At 40.4% G+C, this 27,445-nt stretch overlaps 2 protein-coding genes across 3 annotated transcripts in view; one reads left to right on the top strand and one right to left on the bottom strand.

The window, feature by feature from the left end:
• The first annotated feature begins 3 nt into the window (after nt 1-3).
• TIFA (TRAF interacting protein with forkhead associated domain) lies at nt 4-8,940 on the top strand. Its single transcript, XM_038400613.2, has 2 exons — nt 4-157; nt 6,652-8,940. The coding sequence occupies exon 2, from the start codon at nt 6,672-6,674 to the stop codon at nt 7,230-7,232; it is 561 nt and encodes a 186-aa protein (XP_038256541.1). The 5' UTR covers nt 4-157; nt 6,652-6,671; the 3' UTR covers nt 7,233-8,940.
• A 9,380-nt stretch (nt 8,941-18,320) lies between these two features.
• The window catches only part of AP1AR (adaptor related protein complex 1 associated regulatory protein), a 33,998-nt gene continuing 24,873 nt past the window's right edge, over nt 18,321-27,445 (bottom strand). For both annotated transcript variants that reach the window (XM_038400610.2, XM_038400611.2), the window contains one exon: nt 18,321-20,490. In XM_038400610.2, coding sequence (XP_038256538.1) covers nt 20,225-20,490 — 266 coding nt within the window. In that variant the 3' untranslated portion in view covers nt 18,321-20,224. The remainder of the gene's footprint in view (nt 20,491-27,445) is intronic.

Raw genomic sequence — 27,445 nt, 5'->3', positions numbered from 1 at the left:
GGGCAATGAGAGGGGAGCGCGGGGGGAAAGTCCGACCCAGCATAAACAGAGTCGTGCTTACGCCGAGCCTGGAGAGGAGCAAGCTCGGGGCGCGGGAGAGGCTCGTTGCGCTCCCGCTGGGACCCGCCTCGCTGCGTTCTCGGGCCCGCCGGCGGAGGTGAGCGCACAGAGCTGGCGGGTGTTTCGGGCCGCTAGTTCTTCCCCGGGGGCAGCTTAAACAGGCTGGAGGGGGGCGGTGGGGCCGCGCCACAAGCGGCGGGTGTGTGTGGGCGCGACTCCGTGGGGCTGGGAGGGGGCTGATTTGGGGGCGCGAAGCGCGGCGGGCCCTGAACTGCGCCCGTGGAAGGCCGCGGGCGTTCCGCTACTAGCGCCTTGGAGCGGGCTGGCGCGGCGTGGGGGCAGCCGGTCCCGCCGCCGGCGGGGGGGACTTCCCGCGGGCTGGCACGTGGCGGAGCGCGGCTGCCCGCCCGCCCTCGCTGCTCCAGGCGAGCCAGATGCTCCGGCGGCGGCGCCAGGCCTGGGCGTCTTTCCCTTGGGATGCGCTGCGAGCGGCGGCTTCTGAGCGAACGAAATCGGCGTCGGGGCTTTTTCAGCTGCAAGGAGAAAAACGTCCCCCGCCGGTGGCAGCCCAGGGAGCGGGCCGCCTCCTTTTCGCTGCCGTTGCCAGCGAGGGGCAGGTTCTTGCTCGCAGACCGAGACGCGCGTGGCTCTCTGCAGCCGCCTGATGCCCCCATCCAGTTAGCGCAGCTTCCTTTTTTGCTGGGGTGAAGAGATGCCTCCTCCCGAGCTGCGGTGGGATGGAGCTTGGAGGGGCACCTCTGCCGCGGTTTTAGGGCGTGTGCAGTGGAAGTTTTGCCGTTGTCTTTACTAGGCGCAGGATCAAGCCCTTAATGGTCAGGATCCTGGATGCCTGTACTAGGTCTTGCTGCACTGTCAACTCAGTACATTTACTCCTTTAAAAAAAAAAAACGTTACAAAGGAATAAACATAGCAAGATATGTTGGGGGGGGGGGGGGGGGGGAGGAAGGTTTTCTTTACTGGAGTCAATTCCCGGGCATTATGGGAAATTCTGTTCTTGGACCTTATGACAGGTGTCCGACTCACCACCGTGGCACCCCCTGCTGGCCATCCTGGGAATTAGCTCGGGGTTGCCAGCACCGCGTCCTCAGGTGGTGTCCTGCCCATGCTCGCTCCACTGTCTCTGCATCCAGGACCTGTGTCGCTCCCCGGACCCTGTCGTTCTCTTCTGGACACAGCCCTCCAGCTGTGCCCCACTCAGTTCTCTCCCCCGTTCTAGGGGGCCAACACTCCTCCGTCCAACCGCTCGCCTCACTGGCGAACTGCAGTCCAGGTTTTAGCTGCTTGTCTCAATAGCAAACTGCAGTCCGTACACTGACCACACCCCTCAGTGGCAAGTGGAGGCGAAGTGGGGGAGGAGGGAGAGAAGATTCAGGCCTGTCCGCTACTCTGGGTCCCGACCCAGGGATCCTGGGCCCTCAGCCATGTGCTACCCTTCCTCCAACTCTGCCAATTCCTTCCCTGCAGTCCCAGTACCTCCTCTGCCTGTGTATCAGGCCCTCAGTTTGGCAGCAGTCCACCTGCTGATCCTGCCCAGCACTGCTCTGTCCATTGTCCAGCTCTCTAAGCCAGGGGTTCTCGGCCTTTTCCTTTCTGTGGCCCCCCACTATGTGCTATAAAAACACCATGGTCCACCTGTACCACAATAATTGTTTTTCTCCATATAAAGTCTATAGCTGGCATTAAGGGGTAGGAAGCAGGGCAATTGCCCAGTAGCCCATGCCACAAGGAGCACAGCAAAATTAAGTTGCTCAGGCTTCAGCTTCAGTCCAAGGTGCTGGAGCTCAGGCCCCAGTCCTCCATGGTGGAGCTTCAGCTTTCTGCCTTGGGCCCTAGTAAGGCTAATGCCAGCTATGCTTGGGAGACCCCCCTCAAACCAACTCTTTGCCCCCCTGGGGGCCCCAGACCACTGGTTGAGAACCTCTGCTCTAAGCAGCCAGATCTCCTCCCTCAAACTGTAGGGAGTGATTGCCTCTGCTTAGCTCAGCAGCCCCTTCTTATATGGCTGATCCTGATTAGCTCCTCCAATAAGCCTTCCCCTAACAAGCCTTTTCCTTGTTTTAACCCCTTATATACCAGTGAGGGGGTAGCTGCCCCATCACTGACCTACAAATTCCCTTCCAATCAATGAGTTGCAAGGATGCATTTGAGGGTGGAATGCAGCCATCTGTCTACACTCATCATTGCAGTATCCAAAGATTTGTCATAGAATCTGCATTTAGAGGGTAGAGAAATTTGTTAAAATGAGCATGCCCAAGCATTTATTATGGCCTCTATTAGGAAGTTAGATCTTCTACATGGGGAGGATAGACCTGATTTAACCAATTTGTTCCCTTTCTAAGTTTTATGAGATTTAATGGGGTCAGAATTGCTTTCAAAAAGTTGCATCATTAGTATTTTCACATTTGTAATCTGGCTTTGTGGGCCTCTTGCTGCTTGTTTTATTTGTCAATAGAAAGTTTGAATATCAGAGAAAAATTTGTTGTTAGAAATTTTCTTTTGTGGGGTGGGTTATGGGCAGCCTAACCCTTCAGCAAAAGATCCACAAATTCCCATGCTCGGTGATGTTAGCAGTCAGTGCCCCAAGGAAGTTGTCTGGATTTTTTGCTGATAGAGTTGTGTGGAATGTAACGGGAAACGAGCCAAGTATGCACATTCTAAATGTGAAATGACACCAAGGGTTCAACACTGTAGTCCTATGTATGTAAAACTCTTGCTAAAGGCTGGGGGCTTTTTGCTTCCTTCAGGACTTGGCCCCAACTGGGGAAGAGTTTAAGTGCATATTTCCATGCAAAATTCAAAATCCATATCTTAAAAAAATATTGTAGCACCGTGGAAAAGATTTTGCTCCCATTGCAGCCCTGTCTATTCTACATGCTGTCCACTTACTGATGTGTAATCCAGTATCTAGAAATTGCCTTCTCTGTTTGAGAACTTCCCGATATCCCCTCATGCCGCCTTAGGCCTTTAATAGAAGCAAATGGTCACTTGTAAAATTTGACATGCAACATTTTGAACAAAAACACACAGGCCTGCATTGGCATGTCACATTCACAACATCTGCAAATTCTTCCGAATAAACTTCTCTGCTCTGGTAATTGAAAGACAGTAAGCATTATTGATGCACCTCCAACTGATTTAGGAGTAGACTGATGGAATGTAGAATTTTCCCCTTGTAAGTTACAGATTCAGATCTTTTCCAAGGTCAGGCATGACTGAAAGTTGCTCTTCATAAGCACCAAAATCACTTTAGAAAGAACTATAATTGCATATTGCAGTTTTATAATTTTACCCAAAATCAACTATATTGTTTTCAAGATGGGCTGGGGAAAAGCAGAATGATTTACAGGTGTTATAGACAACCTAGAAATCATAATCTACTTGAAATTAATTTTTCTTAACATTTTAGGTTTTGCTTACAATGGCCAGGAAAACCATATTAGCACCACTCTAGCAAGTAATGCTTAAGTAGAGTTCACTAATGTGATTTCCCTGGCCAGTTTTATCCAACACTGAAATGGGAGATGTTCTGTGCCTGAGCTGTTGCTTTGTAAGAAAAAGCATTGTGCCTTGTTTTAAATATCAATCAAGGAAGGAAAATAAGGAAAATAATTCTAGAGGTCTTGAGATATTTATATGGTATCTCTAAATACTGACATCACAGAAAGGTGTCATAGTACCAGTAATCCATTCTTTGTATCTTTATAGATTAAAGTTGTGCAATCTTATGCTTGGAAAGGTAATTGTATATCAGTCCATATCACAATGATGCTTCATGTAGCAATAAAATACAATAGACTGAACTGTAAACTGCTTTTAGTAATGACTCAGATGAAATGAATAACGTTGATTATGCACCTCATAGTCAAATGTACATATCAGTTAAGTGATGAACTTATTTGGACGTAGAAGAAATTACCGTTTAAACACAGAGCACAATTAGCTTGCGGTACTCTTTGCCACAAGCTATGTGGCCAAGAGTTAAATATGACATTTATGTGGACAAGAACATTCAGAATTACAATAGCACAGATTAAAAACAACAAGGAGTTTTGAAAGGGATATATCCCCCATATTTCCAGGCATGAGCCTATGGGGTTTAGGAAGAAACTTTCCCTCTGGACAGACTCTTCCATAACTACAGGTTTTGTTTGCATCTTCCTCCAACGCAACTAGTGTTGGCCACTGTTAGAGACAGGATACTGGGCTAGATGAACTACTGGTCTGGTGCATTATGGAAAATCCTGTACCCCATTTTTGTTGGGGAAAGCAGGAGAATTTTCACACGCACTTTAAATTCATTTTTGATATCTGTAATGTATTACATACAGCAGCTACTCCTTAATGCGATTTCAAAAGGTAAAGCTTGTGTCAGTGGGTAGTTCTGAAAACTAATGTTCTTTTGAGCTCCTACTTGGCTGTTCTACCATGGATAAATACTGACATAGTCATTAGGCCAGAAGGAGAGGGAGAATGACTCTATAGTTCAGGGGTTAGGGAACCCATCCAAGAAGTGCAAGACTGAGGGGCCTGTCCAATCACACTTTCGTTATTTAACTGGAATGCCACTGTTTCAAAACAGGAGACCAAGGAAACCCTACAGCAGAATGTCCCACAGCGTAGTGATTAGATAGCTGAGACCTCTGTTCAAATCCTCTCCCCACCTTCTGGCAGGAAGAGGGGAATTGAACCAGAGTTTCCCACATCCCAGGCAAGCTGTACTTGTCACATTTCATATTGTCAAAGGAATATAATATAGTGATATAGAATATTCAGAATAATTAACAAATACTATGTAATAGTTCCAATCTGGGTCTGAGGTCTACAAAACAAGTGCTTAGGCTTCCAGTGATGTTTCACCAAAATGTTTTTTCAAAGGTGAATCATTTAGTAAGACACTTGCAATAGGGGCAGAACTAGTTTCATGCAAAGATCTCAAAACATTTAAAAATATTAAGGAAGTTTCATAACAGCCTGTACTTCTGGTTGTATGCAATGTTGTTGTTGGCATGTCAGTCCCAGGATGCTAGAGAGACAAGGTGGGTGAGGTAATATCTTTTATCAGACCAACTTCTGTTCATTAGAGACAAACTTTTGCTCTTACACAGAACTTGGTCCGAGAAAAGATTACCTCACTCATCTTGTCTCTGTACTTTTTCTCATTTTACCGATGGGAAACCAAAGCACACAGAAGCTTTTGATCTGTCCAGAGCCACATACCAAGTCAATGGCAAAACTGGGAATAGAACTATTGTGATTGACCTGGAGTTCTTAACTACCAGTCCTGTACCCTAGGTGCTAGACTATATGTTTACTACCTGTGATTCTCTATAAAACAAGTTTCAGAGCAGCAGCTGTGTTAGTCTGTATTCGCAAAAAGAAAAGGAGTACTTGTGGCACCTTAGAGACTAAAATTTATTAGAGCATAAGCTTTCGTGAGCTTTGTGTAATGACTCATCCATTCCCAGTCTCTATTCAAGCCTAAGTTAATTGTATCCAGTTTGCAAATTAATTCCAATTCAGCAGTCTCTTGTTGGAGTCTGTTTTTGAAGCTTTTTTGTTGAAGGATAGCCACTCTCAGGTCTGTAATCGAGTGACCGGAGAGATTGAAGTGTTCTCTGACTGGTATTTGAATATTATAATTCTTGATGTCTGATTTGTATCCATTTATTCTTTTACATAGAGACTGTCCAGTTTGACCAGTGTGCGCAGGTGAACGAGCCTCTGATAGTGTGGCGGATATGATTAGGCCCTATGATGGTGTCCCCTGAATAGATATGTGGACAGAGTTGGCAACAGGCTTTGTTGCATCTACCAATGTGATATATGCCATCATGTGCCAGCAATGCCCCTCTGCCATGTACATTGGTCAAACTGGACAGTCTCTACGTAAAAGAATGAATGGACACAAATCAGACGTCAAGAATTATAACATTCAAAAGCCAATTGGAGAACACTTCATTCTCTCTGGTCACTTGATTACAGACCTGAGGGTGGCTATCCTTCAATAAAAAAACTTCAAAAACAGACTCCAACAAGAGACTGCTGAATTGGAATTAATTTGCAAACTGGATACAATTAACTTAGGCTTGAATAGAGACTGGGAATGGATAAGTCATTACACAAAGTAAAACTATTTCCCCATGTTGTTTCTCCTCCCCCCCCCCCACTGTTCCTCAGATGTTCTTGTTAACTGCTGGAAATAGCCTACCTTGCTTGTCACCATGAAAGGTTTTCCTTCCTCCCCCCCTGCTGCTGGTGATGGCTCATCTTAAGTGATCACTCTCCTTACAGTGTGTATGATAAAACCCATTGTTTCATGTTCTCTGTGTGTGTGTGTATTTAAATCTCCCCTCCGTATTTTCCACCAAATGCATCCGATGAAGTGAGCTGTAGCTCACGAAAGCTTATGCTCAAATAAATTTGTTAGTCTCTAAGGTGCCACAAGTACTCCTTTTCTTTCTATAAAAGAAGTACACATTAATTGATCAGTAGTATGTAAAGTTCTTTAAATGATGCCGTTCCAGGTGGATTTTTTTGGTATTGCAATAATTCCATGTTTCTTTCTTTTAGTTCTGAGAAGGATCATCATCATGAGTTCCATGGAAGAAGTGGAAACTGAAGAGACAGTAACTTGTCTCCATATAACTTTGTACCATCCTTGCCAGGAAGAAAAGCAGGTGTTTCGCAGCTTAAAATTCCAAAAGCGAGAGCGGTGCAGGGTAGATGAAGTGGCAAAATTTGGCCGAGATTCTAACATCTGCCATTATAATTTAATGGATACCCGTGTTTCCCGGGTTCAGTTTACCCTGCAGTTTTTCAGGCAACTCAACAGCTCAGAACTTGGTTTTGAGATAAAGAACATGAGCAAAAAGACAAAGCTAATTGTAGACAATGTGGAACTGGACTACCTAAACAAAATTGACCTGCCATGGAAATGTATCATTCGCTTTGGAGACTACCAACTCTTAATGCAAAGACAAGATGGGCAATCAGTGGATTATTTTGAGACTTGCTTTGAGTTGGCCCAAGCTTCACTTTTGCAAGAGAGACACCTGCCTTCCCTGCAGCCCATACCAGAGTGTGGTATTTTTCCTTCTTTGGTCTATTCCCAAGAAGTAAAACCAGTAGAGATGGATGAAAATGATTTGTGATAGAAGGGAGAAGGTTGCTTTCAACAGTGTCCAATATCTAATTCAGTATGACTTCAGAGGACCAAATCTTATCTCCTCAGCAGACTGCATTTGTTTTGCTTTCCATAGTTGCCACTACTGTGTTCTTCCTCTGTTGCACACTGTTTAAATATATCAGAACTTACTCATTTACAAATGTCATTAGTCCTGCATCATCTTTAATGTCCATCCTGTCTTCTCCCTGCCACTGTTATCACCTTCTATGTTTGTCTGTGGTAAACCCCAATCAGAGTTAGTGGATCTTTGCATGGACATAAAGGCCCATGGTAGCAGATCCAATTGTAGGATTGGGGCCATAGATCATAAGCCCTTTCAGACAGGGTGTATCTGCCCTATAGTGCCACTATTTGGCCAAGTGTCCTGTAGATGCTCCCTCACTTTCCCCACATGTGCTATCAGTAAGTTTAAATGAGGCTTTATTTAAGGAATAGCAGCCCTCTGAGGGGGTCTAGTTTATTAACTGGAGCTCCACTGAAAATGCATCCAAACCTTCACCCCAGTGTCTTAGCTAGGAGACTATCAGTCTTAATTTATCCATCCCACCTGAGTCCACCAGTCCACTTCAGCAGTTCTCTCTGTTCAGGCTTCTTACCACTATCTGGGAAGAATTTTCTCCAGAGTCAGATGTGTCAGCTGTAGCTCTTCTCTATACCAGTATGTAGTTTGACAGCCTTTAGTTGGGCATTCCCTGTGTCTAGGAGTGCACCTTCTAGGCTCCTGGCTCTGAACTTCCTGTCTCTAGAAACCACCTCAGCTGGTAACCCTTTGTCAGGCTTATTAGCTAATTAGTTGTCAACTAGGCACATAGGGATTTCATTACCTCCAGGTGGATTTGAGTTGACTTGTTCTCCAATTCAGGATCTTGTCACAGGTAGGCTGGTCTCTGACTCTCCTGAAAGGGCCAGCCCCAGTAACATAGGATCTCCCTCTATATTTCTGTTTAATTATCTCTGTAAAACACAGTGCAAAGTTCTGGCTTTATAAATAAACCACAAATGGCCAGGATTAATATGCAAACTTGTTATATTGCATTATTAACTTTGATACTGAAGTGCAATCTGTATTCAGACTGAGATCCATTTTCAACCCTAACTTTTATGTTAGGGTTGAAAATGAAACTCTGAAACTTTTTTAATCATATTTTGTGAAAATAGAGCTATTTAATTGGTATATTTAGCCTCACAGATACTAAGGTCAGAAGGGACCATTATCATCATCTAGTCCGACCTCCTGCACAACGCAGGCCACATAATTTCATCCACCCACTCCTGCGATAAACCTCTCACCTATGTCTGAGCTATTGAAGTCCTCAAGTCATGGTTTAAAGACTTTAAGGAGCAGAGAATCTTCCAGTAAGTGACCCATGCCCCATGTTACAGAGGAAGGCGAAAAACCTTCAGGGCCTCTTCCAATCTGCCCTGGAGGAAAATTCCTTCCTGACCCCAGATATGGCCATCAGCTAAATCCTGAGCATATGGGCAAGATTCACCAGCCAGATACCCAGGTAAGAATTTTCTGTAGCCTCACAAACATAATTTTTCTTCTAATCCTAAAGTGATCAGAATGTGCAATAATAAAAATGCTATTACATCTTCAAAGTTGTGAGTATAAATAAAATAATGTGAATGTCCAGTTGAGGTTTTATTAAAAACATTTGTACACCTTATAATATTTTTGTCCTCTTGTGTGGTTATATCTTGTAAGCACAAATATATAAGGGAAAATTTTTCTGAGATCTCAAGCTTTACAAGCAATTGTTCATCTAAAAAGATGGTGATGAGATCACAGTTGGTGATGAGCATTGCTCCAAAATCATGCTTTCAGAGAAATAGACGGGTGCCTGAAATAATGCCATCTGGAGACCTACAACATTAGCCACATAGCTATGCATTGTTTACCCTCATTTTTAAATTTTAATTCACACAGAGTGTGTAATCCCCTGCCCAACAGCTGCTTCTCTTTTATCCCATAAACTTCAGGATTCTGGCTCTACTCAATTCAATTCTGCCTCTGAGGGCTGCATCAAGTTTCTCCCTTGCTGTAACAAACTCTGGGTCTCCTCAGGAGCACAGAATTGCCAAAGCACAGGTCTCCCCAGCCACATCCCAGTCCACTGCCTCTGTATCCCCAGCATACCCTCATACCTGGGGATCCTCTGAAGGGGGTACAGAAGCTCCCTGCATTGGGTGGCTTTCATGCCTATCCTGTTCCCCGTTCTACACCAGTTTAGCTGGCACAAAGGGACCGCAGGGTAATATTGAATAGGGCTCAGAAACTTGAGCACTGAATAATATGAGGAGTGGGTTTATCTAGAATGACTGCATGCTCTCACTTCAGATGTAACTTTCAGGTAAAAGAATGTTTGGGGAAGCAGCAAAGAAATTAGCAGCAGATTACAAATTTGCACTATAGATCATTGTGGCAAAGAGTTTCTAGCTGTGATTTCTAAGCAGGTACATGTTGATGTCAAACCTGCTCTTTTGACTACACAACGGGATCACAGAGCATGCAATGTCTATGCTAGAAATTGAACCTGTTTGAAACTTGGGGCCAAACTCTGTACTTCCACCTCATAGAATCTCATTCAGACCTCAGGATCTAATGTGGCTCCTCCAGGGTTTCCTATCAACTATGGTTGTGTCTGCTAATGGGGAGAGGATCAAACTGCTAAGTCTTTGTTAGAACTGAGCCCCAACCACCATCTTATCAAGGATGATTCTACTTTTACTCAATTATGGATAACATTGAAGGGATTAAATGAACCATCTAAAAGGATTTAGGTAGAGAGAATGCTGGAAATCATAGCAATGCTAACTCACTATGTTGCAAGAAAAACTGAGAGATGCTTTTAGGATTACACTGGATTGGGTGGGTGGGGAATATCACTCAACACTAAGCTGAAGATAAAGAGACACCTAACAGCTTTATTGTTTCAGGTTTTTAAATCTGTGTGACCCACAAAGGCATTGTTATTTAGTAGAGGGACTTTTTAAACCATAAAACATTTGGTTCTGAGAATTGTATATATAATCCACCTGGATATAAATTTGCCTTTACAGCTAGTATACAGATACTGTCTACAGTACTAAAGGAAATTTACTCCTCATATCAGGAGAAGAGTGGAATGTAGCTTTAGATGCACATTAAGGGGCAGAATTTTAAAACCTGAACAATGATTTTAAAAAAAATGGGTGCCAACAGTTAGGCCATCTAAATAAGTCACCTGATTTTCATCTGTCCTGAGCACCTAGCAGCTTCCATAAATATGGATTTCGGAGCCTAACTGCAGGATCTCATCTTTGAAAATTATGGCACAAGCTTTGCTTTATTTGTCCTTATCTTGTAGGAACAACTGCTATCAGTTTAAACATCTAAGTATTTGATATATGGGCACAGACATCCAAATGCACTTACAAATAACTGTGCACAGATATTTGTACTTGGGTGCAAAAAGGCTGGGTAGCAAAGATTCTGTTCAAAATCAGGCCCTTAGATCTAGTCATAAAATACATATGATTTACTATGTTTAGTGTATTGGCTTGCTGCCTGAAAGTGTTGTTTTGTACTTACCCACATAAAGTAATTGTATTCCTGTTAGTTTTTTCTACAAATGTATTATAGCTGTAATTTACAATATTGACACTCTTGTTTGGTACTATCTTAGACTTAACTTCGAAACAGGTTGCCAAAATTTGCATTGTACAAGGATATTACTTTCTTCACTATTTACTGGTCCTGTCACATAGAAAGATTCAACTCGGTTGCATTGTTCCTGATCATTTTTTACATTTCCCAAGTTAATATTCTCAACAAAATGGCAACTCATATTTGATATTCTGGTCTCTACCATGTAAATAGATTATATAAGGAGTAAAGAGAGGCTCCGCCCACACAAAAACCTGCTGACTCAATAAAAATTCTCCATTCCAATCCACACTGCAGACCTGTAAACCACAGCACAGAGCTTCATTGTATATTCTGCACTCATTCTGCAATGGAAGTCCCATTGATTTCTGTGGAACAGAGGCAAAATATTCAATTGAGATCCAGCTCTAATGACTAGTAGGAGAATTCAGCCCTGGAAACAGGCAAAACAATTCAGGAGAAAAAAAATTCCCAAATCCAAATAATTTGTAAGGTTTCGGTTAGTTCGGATAAGAATCCCACCCACCAAAAAAAAAAAAAAAAAAAAGTTTATCTTGTAGGCCCAGCAGACACGCTTCCCTTCATGGCTACAGTTGGTCAGTGCCATCTGTGTCTTGACTCAAAATGGAAATACGTCCTTAATACCAAATTGACTTTTTCACAAGAAAAATGTTCCATTTAAAGATCACTTTGTGGCCAGTGAAGATTCCTTTCAAAAGGAATGCTAATACATTCAAAAAATACAAGTGCTGTGTAAATATTGAAGCACAAATATTCCAAAGTTATATTTACTTATGACCATTCAATTAAAAAGCTTCCATGCCAAGGAGTGCACAATGAAACTCAGGGTGCTGGGCAAAGATTGCTTAAAGCCATCTTTTTGCTCCTTTGATCATATGCCAGTTCTGTACACTCCAGTGCTCTGGCATAAATTAGAGAACAGGCTGAGATTTACATTAATTTACACTGGTTGCCATTGTGGCTCTGCTACTGAAGAATCTTTCTATACCAGGATGATCCATTTGTGGTTGGCTACCCTGCTTTGCCCTGGCTTCACCGCTGCTGAAGAGCAGGGATAAAATGCCTTAGAGCTTGATCCTAGGTCAATGGAAAGACTCCCATAGACTGCCTTTGGATCAGGCCTTTAATGAAAATGCAGGAAAACAATAAACAGGGTCCAAATCCTTCTCTTGCATACACTGGACTTCATCAGAGTCACTCTGGCTTTACGTCAGCATCAGTGTTAGCAGAATTTGGTTCAGTATTTATATAACTGTAAAATCTAAAGGGACACTCAAGTTAAAAAACATTAGAGGTCACTATTCTTTCTTATCTACTTTCAGCTGGTCGGGTGTCCCTTTGAGCTACTCTGTTGAAAGCTAGCATACTTGATCATAATGGGACTCCAGATCATAGGGAAAAAATGACATTTTCTATTTCTATTATGGGTCACCAAAGAATCTAAGAATTATATTCACTTCTGTGAAGCAAACTTGGTGGACATGAAGCTCCAATGTAGAGAAATTGCAGTAATCTAAGATCATCAGTTCTATCTAACAGATTTTAGCCAAGAAAATTTCAAATGGGAGGGAGTACAGCTCAGGCAACCAACACTGACAGTTACATCTACAGATTACTAGTTGACAGTTGTCAGCTAGTACACGTAAAATCTCAAAATTCTCAAGGCTCAAACTTCATTATGAGCTGTGTGGGGAAAAAAACCAAAATATGATGTGAACAGATTTTGAGAGATATAGGGGAGTGAAAGAGAGAGAGTTCTTTTATCAGGGAAAATGTCTTTGTTTCTCTGTCTTAGGTTCTGGTGTCCTTTCCTCAGTGCACAAAATTCACATGCTGTTTCTGTGAATTTTCAAAGTCCACCCACATTAAAGGTAAGCAAACCATTTCAGATAAAATAAATATTCAGTGGAGAAGATTCATCTATGTGGTCTGGGAAATGTTTGGGCTAGTTTGAATTACTGTGCAAGATCTGAGAGAAGACATGATTTTTATTTGAAGTCTAGGTTTATGACATTTGTTTTACGTAACTTATCCAGTTAAATAAAAGTTTTCCATGGTGCATGAGAAAGATTGTAAATCACCCTAGCACCTTTCGCATGAAACTTACTGTAAAAACAGTTTGCATGAACGAATTGGATGAAAAATGCCCGCAAGAAAACAAATGGCTGCACTTTGGTAGTTTAGCCATAGACTGGAGATACTGGTATTAAATCAATCATAAACAAACTTCTGTATTCATTAGCAGAATACAAAATGGTATGCATAACATGGAACCATTTTGAAAGTGAGCAGGTTGTAGAACATGACTTAGCTTCAATAAAAGGGCACCGATTTAGAAAATAGTTGTTTATTTTTGCATTGCCAAATGAGCAAGAAAAATAAGTTATTTACCTGTAATTCTTCACCAGGGTTCACAGCAGTATCCACATTCTTGGGTGCAAACACTGTGTATGTAGTTGCAGAAGTCTCATAGTGAAATCTGGGCTCACCTTTGGCATGTTCCTCTGCCTGCTAGATGCCCTAGTGATAGTTAATATCGTTACTAGTTTTCTAATAGCGAAAGATGTAAAACTTAAGTGTAATAAAGAAAAATCTTTATCCTCCATCTCTATAGGTAAGATGGGTGCACCGCAGAGTGTGGATGTTTAGTAAGTACTCTGTCTTAGAGTATGTGTACACTGCAGCTGGAAGTAAGCCTCTCAGTCTGGGTAGAAAAACTCATGCTAGCTCGACTTGAGCTAATGATCTAACTACAACAGAGCAGATGTTGCTGCTTGGGCTGCATCTCAGGCTCTCATGCCCACTCAACTCCCTGCATCTGAGAAAGCTACTCTCAGCTTGTGTCCCCCAAGCTACCGCACAACTTCTACTCTGCTATTTTTAGCATGCTAGCTTGAGCTGAGCTAGCATGAATCTATCTCACTGAGTTGGGAGGCTCACTCCCAGCTAAAGTGGAGACATATCCGTATGGCTGGATCCAGGGACTCTCTGAGTCTTTCCTTTGACTTCATTTGTTCTTGGATCAGGATATTAAAGAACAAAAATTAGCTGAAAGTAATTTTCTTATTGGGTGTCATGGCAAAACTCTGCTGTAGAGACCAGGGCTCCGATTCTTCTTGGACACTGGTTTTACACTAGTCTAACTATTGACTTCAATAGAGTTAAATCTGAATTTCACCAATTTAAGTAAGGAAAACCAGAGCCATGGTCAAAACACCTGCACAAATGTCTCTAGATCACTCAAAAAATGGTTTGTTCTTAACTTGAGTTAGCTAAGTCAAATTCACTAGAATCTTAACTCAAAGAAGGATCATCCAGTGGTTAGACCACTAGCCTGAGACTCTGAATAATTGGACCCTGTTCTACAACAGAGTTTAAGGCCAGAAGAGACCACTAGATCTAGTCTGACCTCCTATATGGCACAGGCCACCAACACCCGCACACTAATCAAACAACTGAATTGACACCAGTTCAACCCACAGGAGACTAGACTATTATGTGCCACAGGTAGAGAAAAAATGGTTATACGCCTTTTCATAACTGTTGTTCTTTGAGATGTGTTGCATACATCCATTCCACTGTAGGCGTGTGCATGCCTCATGCGCAGTTGTTGGAGAACTTTTTTTCTTCAGTGGTACCCATCAGGGTGGCTTGAGCACTGACACACTGTCATGTGCCATTGTGTGCCAGTATAAGAGGGCAGAGCCCTCTCAGTTCCTTCTTACCAGATAGACTCTCATGGAGGGGGGAAGAAGGGCAGGTCATGGAATGGACACATGCAACACCTCTCAAAGAACAGTTACACAAAGATAGGTAACTGTGATTGCACGTCCATTCCACTGAGGGTGACTCTCAAGCAGATTAACGTGGAGGTGGGCTCAGTCTGATTTTTATAGCATCACAGAGTGCTCTAATAAACTCTATTCTTTGCACAGGTTTTAGAATTGATTTGTCCAGATTGAGTAAAAGCCTCAGTGCATTGAAGGTGAACTGAATGACAGCTATGCTGGACAGCACTTGAAACTGGGACTGGCCTCTCACCAACCAGTTGTCCCGACTTCACTGTTGCCCTGGAATCTTTCAGGCTATGCAGCCTATCATCAGTCTTTTCTGAAAAGAAGAATGGGACCCTCAAATGGTAAATCCCGAAGGGTCAGCTATACCTCCCTCAGACATAGGCACCAACTTCTCCTGGTGCCTGTGGGTGCTTGACCTCCCCCGTCCGGCCCCACCCCGATGGCACCCCTGCCCCACTACCAAGGATCTTTGCAATCTTCTGTCCTCGAGGAGTATGTGTGGCTGTTTTAAAGATACTCTTCTGTTCTTTTAGAAATACACTAAGTTGTTTTTTTCCCCACAGAGCAAAACAGTGAAAGTAAAAACGGACATTACAAAAGCTTTGTTAGAGATCAGAAAGACTCATGGAACCTCCCTATCCTTGTCCCCAAAGACTGCCATAAGTCCCTTGAAGGAAAGCTTTGCCCTACATTTTTGGCTTAGTAATGCAGAAATATAGGGGGTCCACATGACAGTTTCTTGAGTCTTGTCTTGGTTTGGTTACACTGGTGATTGCAACATTAAGAATACCAATACTGAACACTTCTGAGTGCTAGCAGCCTTTTAAAATCATATCAAACAACTTTGCTCACATGAAGTCTGATTTCAGTGTAGCAGCCGTGTTAGTCTGTATCCGCAAAAAGAAAAGGAGTACTTGTGGCACCTTAGAGACTAACAAATTTATTTGAGCATAAGTTTTCGTGAGCTACAGCTCACTTCATCGGACGCATGTAGTGGAAAATACAGTAGGGAGATTTTATATACACAGAGAATATGAAACAATGGGTGTTACCATACAAACTGTAACGAGAGTGATCAGGAAAGGTGAGCTATTACCAGCAGCAGAGTGGGTCGGGGGGACGGGACCTTTTGTAGCGATAATCAAGGTGGGCCATTTCCAGCAGTTGACAAAAACGTGAGGAACAGTGGGGAGGAGGGAATAAACATGGGGAAATAGTTTTATTTTGTGTAATGACACATCCACTCCCAGTCTTTATTCAAGCCTAAGTTAATTGTATCCAGTTTGCAAATTAATTCCAATTCAGCAGTCTCTCATTGGAATCTATTTTTGAATTTTTTTTGTGAAAAATTGCCATTTTTAGGTCTGTAATCGAGTGACCAGGGAGATGGAAGTGTTCTCCGACTTGCTTTTGAATGTTATAATTCTTGACATCTGATGTGTGTCCATTTATATTCTTTTACATAGAGACTGTCCAGTTTGGCCAATGTACTCCAAAGAGAGACTGCTGAATTGGAATTAATTTGCAAACGGGATACAATTAATTTAGGCTTGAATAAAGACTGGGAGTGGATGTGTCATTACACAAAATAAAACTATTTCCCCATGTTTATTCCCTCGCCCCCACTGCTCCTCACACCTTCTTGTCAACTGCTGGAAATGGCCCACCTTGAAAATCACTACAAAATCACTATTACCTCCTGCTGGTAATAGCTCAGCTTACCTGATCACTCTTGTTACAGTGTGCATGGTAACACCCATTGTTTCATGTTCTCTGGGTATATAAAATCTCCCCACTGTATTTTCCACTACATGCATCCGATGAAGTGAGCTGTAGCTCACGAAAGCTTATGCTCAAATAAATTTGTTAGTCTCTAAGATCCCACAAGTACTCCTTTTCTTTTTATGAAGTCTAGTTGACAGTGCTGAATATGTTCAGCACATGTTACCAGTGGTTTAATGGTATCTATGGGATTTTATTAAAGCATATAGCACAAACCTTTTGGATGGAAACTGTTTGGTTTACTGGTGGAATTGCTTGCATTATTCTGTGCAGCAACTTGACCACAAAGTGACACAACTGATCCTCTGTCCTGATGAGGCTGCCTGGGTGGTTCTACAGTAAAAATCTACCATCTTTGAACCACCAACTAAAAATGGTCTTCAAAAATTGGGGTGGTTGTGATCATTTGCAATTACCTGCCCTTTAACTTATTGAAAACAAAACTCCGACTAAAACACTAATCTCCAACATAAATTCTTTCAGGCAGTCACCTAAGTCAGTGAACCTGACATCCTATTGAGAAAAAACATAAGGGCAATATGATATTTGCATTATGAGATCAGGATTATCCACCCATTTTGGCTACTTCTAATCCCCTGTAATAGCAGAGATGACAGCCTTTGGCAGAATTTAGTAGATCAGACAAATGGGAAGGGGTCAACAGTGAATTTTAGCAATTATAAGACATGTATTAACAGTGACTAAAACAAAAGAACACCGCAATGTAAGACTGTGCATGTTCCCTCTTATTGCTCTACTACTGCATCTTGTTAAGACTTTCCTTTCACAAACAGCTCTCTCACTATGCGGGGCAGTATTGTCCAATAGTTACAAAAGGAAATTGCAAGTCAAGGTGATTGTGTATCATCACCACTCTACTGCTGTGCAATTTTGGCCAAACGCTAAAATCCCTCTGCTTTCTTAATCTGTAGTGGCTAATTTACCTACAATACTTCCCGCAGGAAGAAGGGTGAATCTTGAAGAGACACTACTAGTTCAAATTTGACTCCAAGTTCAGGACTTCTATTAGAAATGTTCCCATTACAATAAAAACTCATGGACACTTTTTTTAAAAAAAAACACAAGCTATTAATTGCAACCTCAAGTTTACAATATTGATTAGTCTTTCAGTTGTACAGTAAACAGTGCAAGTTGACTTGAAATAATCTATAAAGAAAAAAGTGAGAAGCGACTTCACTTTCATTTTCCAAATTAAGCGGAAACCCTCTCCCCCATTTTTTACCCAAAGCCCATATAGAAAGGTGACTTTGGTAACTTACTCAAACAAAAAGAAGAACTTCTCTAAAAAAGCAGAAATACATCAACACTTGATCAGCTTCTCTCTTAAAACAGAGACAAAAAGAGGAAGTCAGTAACTGACATGATGAAGTACATATATTTCCATCCTTCAAAAATCAATTTTAAATTATACTTGTGTAAATTTATAGTTTCAAGGGTGTGAGCATACATATTGCAGAGCTATTTCAATGGCTGTTTAAAAGCAGTTTGTCTCATTCAGCAATCTTTCTTAAATTATTTTAAGAAAAATACTGACTACATTGTCATTTTTAAGTCAAAATGATTGTGACTCATTTAACTGTGAAAGTGGAATACTACTAATAACCATGGTTAAAAGTATGTGTATCACTATAATAAAATAATCTGTAGTCCAAGTTATATCTTCCCCCTTCTTGCTGATTTTCCACTTGCTCAGCAATCAAGACCCTTTGTCATCAACAGTAGTTCCCTTGTGACCATGATTTGCAGAACAGGGTTTTTAAACAGAAAAAAGTGACAAAGGTTGTGTGGGTTAGTTTTCATGTAAAAAAAAAAAAAAAAGTTTATTTACAGCTTGAGAAAGTTGCCCTTCCTTAGAATTCAGTATATGAATATGTCAAGAAAAAAATTACACAGTAGTTGCTTACACCAAAACAAAAATATACATTTGATGTGTACAAACTCTTAAAAAACATATTACAGTCATTGCAAATGTAGAGATTACATTAAAATATTTCCAACAACATAGCTACAACTTAAATTAAAAAATGGACTGTTAAGTACATTAAAAGATTTAGCTGTTTCCTAAAGTGTCACTGTATGTACATATTTAGTCAAAGTGTCTGGTATTTTAATTTAAAAGGCAAGATAAAAGGCATAAGGAAGATCAAACTGCCATGACCCAGGCATATTATAGGGGGCTCAGATATCTAAATGGGTTACATGCTTTAGACAATATATACTTAGTTATTTCTCATGATGTAGCTTTTTGTAACTTTGAGGAAGTGCATTGCCTTTATGCTAAAAATAAAGAGCCAAACATGAAAATCCTTATTCAGAAAGACGCTATAGAGGAACACACAATTTACATTAGGAGAGTAAAGCTTTACTGCTAGCTCAGGAAAAACACAGTTGTGCTTTATACAGTTTCTCCAGTTAGTTTTTGTTTTACATAATTCATAATCAAAATGTAAGGTGAGATTATGCATCAGATTCCACATGGTCAGCAGTAATTGAAGGCCTGCTTAAGTTTCAGCCCATATCAGCGATGGTAACTATCCAGTTACAAAGCATAGGAAAGCTCAAAAAGTTCAATGCACTGCTTTGTAACTGGAAAGGATGTTTATTTCTGTTTGTGTTAATATAGCCATGGGAACTCCGTTTTAGGATCTCTTTCAAACCTAGCAGAGAAGTGATTTTTTCCATATACTGCAAGTCTGTTCACATAATGCTGTCTTTAAGAATTATTCATACAAAGCTGAAGAAATTGTAAGTATTCCACAAGTTAAAAGTGTCTCTAAACACTTTTGTACTAGCAGCATTTGATGAGTTGTAAGTGAAAAAAACTGAACCTTTGGTCCTCTAAATTTTCCTTTAACTAACTTTCAAATTTCAAAATTTCCTCTTGAAGTACAGAAAAGCAGCTCTAAACAAATCTTTAGGTAGCATACTTTCACTAAACTTAATACATCATTTTACATGACAAATCTTGTAAAAAAATTTCTATTGGATATGCCATTGGAATCATTATGCTTGGTACAAGAAAATAATTCAAATAAAAAAAGGTAAGAAATAAGTTGAGGTAATAAACCAATTGCAAATAGACAATTTCACATGTGATCAACTATTGACTCTGCCTTCCTATGTTAAAGAACAAATCAAATAGATAATGGAAAAAGGCAATTTATAAAAGTAATCTCTCACCGCTTTCACATTCTCAGTCTTTAAGGTCAGAAGGGACCACCATGATAATCTACTCTGACCTCCTGCACATTGCAGGTCACAGAACCTTATCCACCTCTTAATACATTCAAGTATTAAGATAACTTATGTAGAATATTTATTTTCAAGATAAATATTAGGCCAATGACAACATGTAAAACAAATCGGGAGAAATATATTGAAATAAAGTGGCTAATTAAAATATAGGTTATGTCAAGCTGTGAATCTTAAATTAGTGCAGGTAATTTATACGAATCCCAAATTTCCAGAAATATACAAGACAAAATCAACCCAGTATTTTCATAAACATTATAAGGTAGATGATAAAATTGCACTTAATTCTGAAGTAACTCAGATAACCAATCATTCCAATTCCTTGCTAAAGAGCATTACAATATGGTTTCCTTCCTTTTCTTACACAAGACTCAAATTCTGTACACTCCATTTAACTTTACACATTTTGCCATTAATAACAGCCACACAATTTCACTATCTGTCTTGTTGATCAGCATCGGATTTATTTATGTCTGACACAGACAGTTCTATTACAGGATTCACAAATCCAGCATACTCTGAATTGCCATTATCATCCATCTCAGCACTAACAAAATCATTCTCCCACTCCAAGCCATTTGAATCATCAGAAGCTGAGGTTGGATTACTTCCTGTCTTCTTGCTGCTAAATTTTAGTGCTGCTCGGAGTATATCTTCTTCTGTTTTAGAGCGCTCTCTCAATGGAATCATTCTGTTCATGCCTGCAATTTAAGATAACTTTTTAAAAGCCATAACTTTATTTTTTTGGAGGGAGGAGAGAGAGAGACAGGACACCATGGGAAGAGGAGAATGTGTCACCACATTTTTGCTAAAATATTAAATGCTAACAAAAACACATTTAGAGCCAGATTCTGATACTTTTGCTCTTACTGACTAGTACCTCACTCTGCAAGCAGTCTTGTTCATGTCAAGGCAAGTAAAGGCATCAATACATTCTTTAGTCATTAATTGGCCAAGGAAATAGATTACCTACTTGATAATGAAACTATTTTCTAGCTATTTTTTTTTAAATTAAAGAAAGCAACAAGAATGGCTAAATAGGATCAGGCTTTGTTGACAGTCTTTTCCACTAACCAATCTGCTGCCCTTTCTACTTGATAGGTATGTATGTATTCTGAACACACACAGACATATTAAAAACTTTCTGGTTCCATGAAATTTCTAAGAAAGCTACTAACTCCTATTAAATCATATGATCTGTTTTAAGTATCTACTTGTAGCTTCCTGACAGTGATATCCGAAGAAATCTTCACCGAGTGAAACAGATTCTGAAGTTCAGAAATTGGGTTTCCCTAGACAGATACCATTTTGCTTTGTACAAAAAGGACACATTCAAGATACATACACAAACTAAGCCAAGTTGATCAGAAATGTGCATAACATGTTAGAGATTTTTCAAAAGAAAGGGATGTTAGCAATGCCGAATCATCTCCAGAGGTGTATAGGCTGTCTCCTCTGCCAATGGAAAGAAATGAAAGCTTGCAGAGGCAATAAAAGATTTACTGTGCCTCCATTCTCATTATGGTCAGGTTTACCCTACCCTCCTATAAAATCCCTCTCATTTTAAACTTGGATTACTGCAGTGATTCTGCTTCAGTATGCTATTTATATAATAAACATCTTTTATCACTTGAGATTCCAGGAAAAAGTTTACATCCACTCACTGGGTACTTGTGAAGTTTAGCAATATTTTAATGTGTTTGTTCCTTTGCTACTGATACTTCACTGAAGGTGTCATCAATAAAGCTAACAGTACAACTTGTTAAAGGGTATTGTGTAACAGGGTGAAATGACAGCGTAACTTTATTGCAGTTCCATGTTAACTGTATACGACAACTTGTTCACCATAAAGATATTCAGAGCAAAGAATAGAAAATATCAGTAAATTCAGATTCCAAGGCCAGAAGGGACCATTGTGATAATTTAGCCTGACCTCCTCTATAACTCAGGCCACAGAATTTCCACAAAATAATTCCTAGAGCAAATCTTTTAGAAAAGCATCAAATCTTGATTTTAAAAATATCAGTGACGGAGAATCCTCTAAAACCCTTGGTAAACTGTTCCAATGGTTAATTACTCTCACCATTAAAAGTTTATGCCCTATTTACAGTCTGAATTTGTCTAGCTTCAACTTCCAGCCATTGAATCATGTTATACCTTTCCCTGCTAGACTGAAGAACCCATTATTAAATGCGTGTTCCTCATGTAGGTACTTACAGACTGTAATCAAGTCACCCCTTAACCTTCTCTTCGTTAAGCTAAATATATTGAGCTTCATTACCATGGCTCTTCTCTGAACCCTCTCCAATTTATCAATATTCTCCTGGATTTATGGACACCAGAACTGGACACAGTATTTCAGCTGTGGTTGCACCGGTGCCAAATACAAAAGTTATTTTACATCTATACCACTACTTGAGACTCCCCTGTTTATGCATCCCAGGATTACATTAGCTCTTTTGGCCACAGTGTCACATTGGGAGTTCATATTCAGCTGATTATCCACCACAACACACAAATCTTTTTCAAAGTCACAGGTTCCTTCTGAGTCCTTGCTTCCCAGAATAGAGTTCCCCCTCCCATAAGTATGGCCTATGTTCTTTGTTTCCAGATGTATACTGTGACGTTATTGACATGAACTGTGACCATATAGATTATTGCAACCAGGGTCCTATGATTGCACAAGATCTTGTACAGACGAGGTCAAGTGGGGTGTCTATGGAAAGGTTGTAGTTTGCTGGTTATGATTATGCTGTCTGTATGCATGTGTCATTTTTGTATTTGAAGTTATGAATATTGGCTATGTACTTGTATCTCAATGTGTTTGATTCTAAGTAGCTTCAGTGAAGCATTTGGTCAGCTTCTTGAGAAAAGACTATTTTCAGTAAGTGCCCAATCAAGAAACACTTAACTGACAATGGACTTCGCGAGATGCCAATCCACATCTGAGCTTTCCTGAGAATGTTCAAACTAACACGTAAACAAAGGCATCGGACTGCAAAAAGCTGAATCATTTATGGACACGTGACTTGCCCAGGTGGCTACAAACTCCATCTTGTTGCTGTGACTTTGCACAGAAGAACAAAGGGGTTTCTGGCCACAAGAGAGAGAATATAAAAGGCCCTGGAAGCCTCTCCATTTTGTCTTCAGCTGGCTCAAGAGATGGCCTCTCCACCCCCAAGAGATGCCTGAAAGAAACTGTAATAAAAGACAGTAACTATGGGGGTGTGAGTGATTGCTGGACCCAGACTAGGAAGGAGTCCAGTCTGTGAAAGAAGCCTGTTGGGACATCTCAGAGGGTGAGATTCACCTGTATTCAGTTTCCTACTGTATTAGGCTTAGATTTGCGTGTTTTGTTTTATTTTGCTTGGTAATTTACTTTGTTCTGTCTATTTCTTGGAACCACTTAAATCCTACCTTTTATACTTAATAAAATCACTTTTTTCTTATTAATTAACCCAAAGTAAGTAATTAATACCTGGGGTAGCAAACAGCTGTGCATCTCTCTCTATCAGTGTTATAAAGGGCAGACAATTTATAAGTTTACCCTGTATAAGCTTTATACAGAGTAAAACTGATTTATTTGGGGTTTGGATCCCATTGGGGGCTGGGTGTCTGGTTGCTAAAGACAGGAGCACTTCTTAAGCTGTTTTCAGTTAAGCCTCAGCTTTGGGGCATGTGGTTCAGACCCTGGGTTTGTGCAGGAAAAGACTGGCATGTCTGGCTCGACAAGGCAGGTTCTGGAAGCCCAAACTGGCAGAGAAAACGGGCTCAGAGGTAGTCTCAGCACATCAGGTGACAGTCCCAAGGGGATTTCTGTGATCGAACCTGTCACATACATTTTGGGTTTTAATATGGCTATATGTTATTGTTTGCTTGGTAAACTGGCCTCCAGCAATCCAGATCACTCCTAATCAGTGACCTGTCCTCTTCATTTTTTACCACTTCCCCAATCTGTGTCATCTGCAAACTTTATCAGTGATGATTTTCTGTTTTCTCCCAGGCCATTGATAAAGATGTTAAATAGCATAGGGCCAAGAACCAACTCCCACAGGACCCTACTGGAGACATACGCACTCAGTGATCTCCCCTTTTACACTTACATTTTGAGACCTATCATTTATCCAGTTTGTAATCCATTTAATGTGTGCCATGTTAATTTTATATCATTCTAGTTTTTTAATCAAAATGTTGTGCGTTACTGAGTAAAATGTCTTATAGAAGTCCAAGTATATTACATAAACGCTATTACCTTACCAAAAAAAGATGTCAAGTTAGTTTGACAGGATCTATTTTTCATAAACTTATACTGATTTGCATTAATTACATTACCTCCCTTTAGTTCTTTATTAATCGAGTCCCATATTAGCTAGGTTTCAGAGTAGCAGCCGTGTTAGTCTGTATTCGCAAAAAGAAAAGGAGTACTTGTGGCACCTTAGAGACTAACAAATTTATTAGAGCATTATAAATTTGTTAGTCTCTAAGGTGCCACAAGTACTCCTTTTCTTTTTCCATATTAGCTACTCTGTCTTGTCTGGGATTGATGTCAGGCTGATGGGCCTATGAATACCTAGGTCATCCCATTTGTCCTTTTTAAAAATTAGCTTTCTTCCAGTCTTCTGGAACTTCCCTGGTAGTCAAAGACTCATTGAAAATCAACTTTAACAGTCTAATGAGCTCCTCAGCATGCTCTTTTAAAACTCTTGGATGCAAGTTATTTAGACCCGCTAATTTAAAAATGTCCAACTTTAGTAGCTTCTGTTTTAACAACTTCCAGAGATACTAGTGAAATGGAAAGCGTGTTACCATCATTGTATACACCTGGGAGACTGCAACACTGCACACATGCAGAATTCATGTCCCCTGCAGAAAATACATTCTGCCGGAGAGACACTGCAGTTACATCTTTCGCGTACCAGGGCTGGCACCAGAACAAAGGATAGCCGGCTCACTGGATGTAGCAGGCAGCAGTGGATAGGAAGGCCGAGAGGCTGCGTTCCTCACAGTTCCCTGCCTGTGAGAAGGCATGGGATATGAGGGGGTAGGGACACATGGGGACAGAGAAGATGTGCTTGATTGAATGGGAGAGACTACGGGTCAGACTACGAGAAGGATCCTCCACTCTCTAACACCCCTCACCCCCCCAAAAAAACCCATTCCGTACTTCTCCTACCCACACCCAACAACATTCCAGGTTCACTCCAGGCTCCTTCACAGCAATTACTTCCATCTCCATCAGCTCCTCCGTTACCCCTGACTCCCCCTAAGTCTTTGCATTGCTTCTGAGGGGTCCAAGAAATAAGTTTCTGTATTGTAGTTTAAATGAATTACTCAAAATTCTGTATTAATATGAGCAGTAAATCTATTTGTCCAAAAACATTTCCTGAATCTTTTTTGTTGTCTGTATTATTACAGACATACTTGCTGACAGGGATTTTGAAATAAATTACCAAAATAATTGAAACTAGTATGATTATATTGTGTTATTTTGACAAATAAAATATGCAGAATTTTAAAATATTGTGCACAGACTTCTCAATTTTTTGGCACAGAATTCCCCCAGGAGTAACTTTAAGATGAGACTGCATCATCTGTTTCCTCCCAAAATTCAGAACAGAAATATTTCTTGAACACTCTGCCTTTTTGCATATTATATACTGATAATGCTACCATTTCCCTCTGATAATGGACTAATACCTTTGTCAGGATTCTTTATATATTTTAAAAAACTCCTGATTTTTCTTAACTCTGCTGGCCCTGGATACAAGGAGAAATTTCGTATCTTTCCTTATCAAATTTTCTACAATTCCTAATTTCTGATTGTGGCCATTACTATGAACCTCCCCCTTTCTTCCATTTGTTTTAAATATTTTTTTATAGCTGCCTTCACTTCTCCATTAAACCATGCTGTTTTTTTAACCAGGACAACCTTCTTCCTCAGTTGTGGATTTTTGAGCATCTAATAAAGTTCTTAAATGACTCCCAATCATCATTCACATTTTTCTAATTAAATTCTTCCTCCCAGCAGATTTGGCTCACAGTTGTTTTCAACTTTGTGGAACTGGCCCTTTTAAAAGTACTAACTATATATATATATATACATATATACATATATATAGTGTGTGTGTGTGTGTTTCTTATTTTTTACTAGACTGGACTTTCTTCTGTTTGCACATTATAAATGTGATCAAGTCATGATCACTTGTACCTAAGCTGTAAACTTTTACTTCTGAGATCAGTTTCTCTTTATGCAGAATTCCCCTGCGTTGGCTGCAACACTTTACCAAATTACTATACCAAACAGGATTAAATATGCTGCAAATATATACAGTGATACCACAACATTACTATTATTGCCCATTCTTCATGGTACTCATCTGATTTATGATGTATCCTCATCTCCTTCCCTTGGTCTACTCTTGGACTATAGGGCAGGGATTCTCTCTTTTGTGTTTGTAGAGCACCCAGCACAATGCTGCCCCAATCCCAATGGGGGTCTTTGGGCACTATCATAATATAAATATTTGCTACCACTACTAATCATCTAATTTGAAGATGAAGTAAAAAGGTATAAAGACAAACTTAGACATTTCCAGAAGCCTTAGTTCAGAGTTCCCTAACTTGGAAACTTCTTTTGGTCACACAAAGTGTAATTCCCTCATAAGGTTTATTCTAGTTAGGTGACCATTAGGCAGAGACCCATTTTAAAAATTGGTATACTTTTGGTCTACAACCAAACAATCCCTTGTTCATTAAGAGCAAAAATGTATAACCAGATCATATATAAGAACTTGAGCACGCAAAGTTTTCCCCATACCCTTCTAACCTTTCTGGCTTTTTGTGGTATGAGATCAAGTCTCTCCCTTACACACGTATTTTGATAGCACCCATGAACACAGTACCTAAACAGCCTATGCGGGGCAAATGGACAGATATCTTTCCTGATACTTCTCCGACATTCATCCACACTGCATCAGTGGTACTGACAACTGAGAGACCTGGACGGGGGGGATGGAATCCATTCAGATGGTCATGTTCAGTCTTTTCTAATGCTCTGAAAACAATTGAAACTATGCCTTCTCCCCTGCAGGGATTTCTCAAGGATCCACCTTGCCATTTTTTCTATTCAAGATTTAACACGACTGGGGAGCCCATGCGATGATATGGGTTGCAGTGTGATCAGTCATCACATTCAACTTTAAATATACGCTTCCTTTTCATATGTTCCAGATACCACCACTGGCAGAATCACTAAATGACTGGCAAAAAGTGGGATCTCAATTATAACTACTTGAATACTTAGTTTTGAATGTTGGCAATTTTTCATCAAATTATATGTGAATAAATTTTCCATTATTTAGCCAGCTGGCTAGAGATCAACACAATCAAAATAGAAGTGATGTTTCTGGCAAGGATCGCAATAAAATGCCAGCTTAATCTGTAACTGCTTTATCAGTTGAAGACTGCCAACCATTGCAGTCCACAAGATTTATTGCTTGGAGATTGCCAAAATTGTTTCCGTCACCACAACAGCATTTCCCCCCTCAACTTTAGCTGGTAAAAATCGCACCTCCCCTCCAATGTAACTCACCTTGTTCATCTATGCTTTTGTAATCACTTCATTGGATATAGCAGTGGGCTTTACCAAAGACTGTA

This window comes from Dermochelys coriacea, chromosome 4 (genome assembly GCF_009764565.3).
Source record: "Dermochelys coriacea isolate rDerCor1 chromosome 4, rDerCor1.pri.v4, whole genome shotgun sequence".
Taxonomy (NCBI): Eukaryota; Metazoa; Chordata; order Testudines; family Dermochelyidae; genus Dermochelys; species Dermochelys coriacea.
Note: the sequence above shows the minus strand (reverse complement) of the source record. Positions and strands in the feature narration are given on the sequence as shown.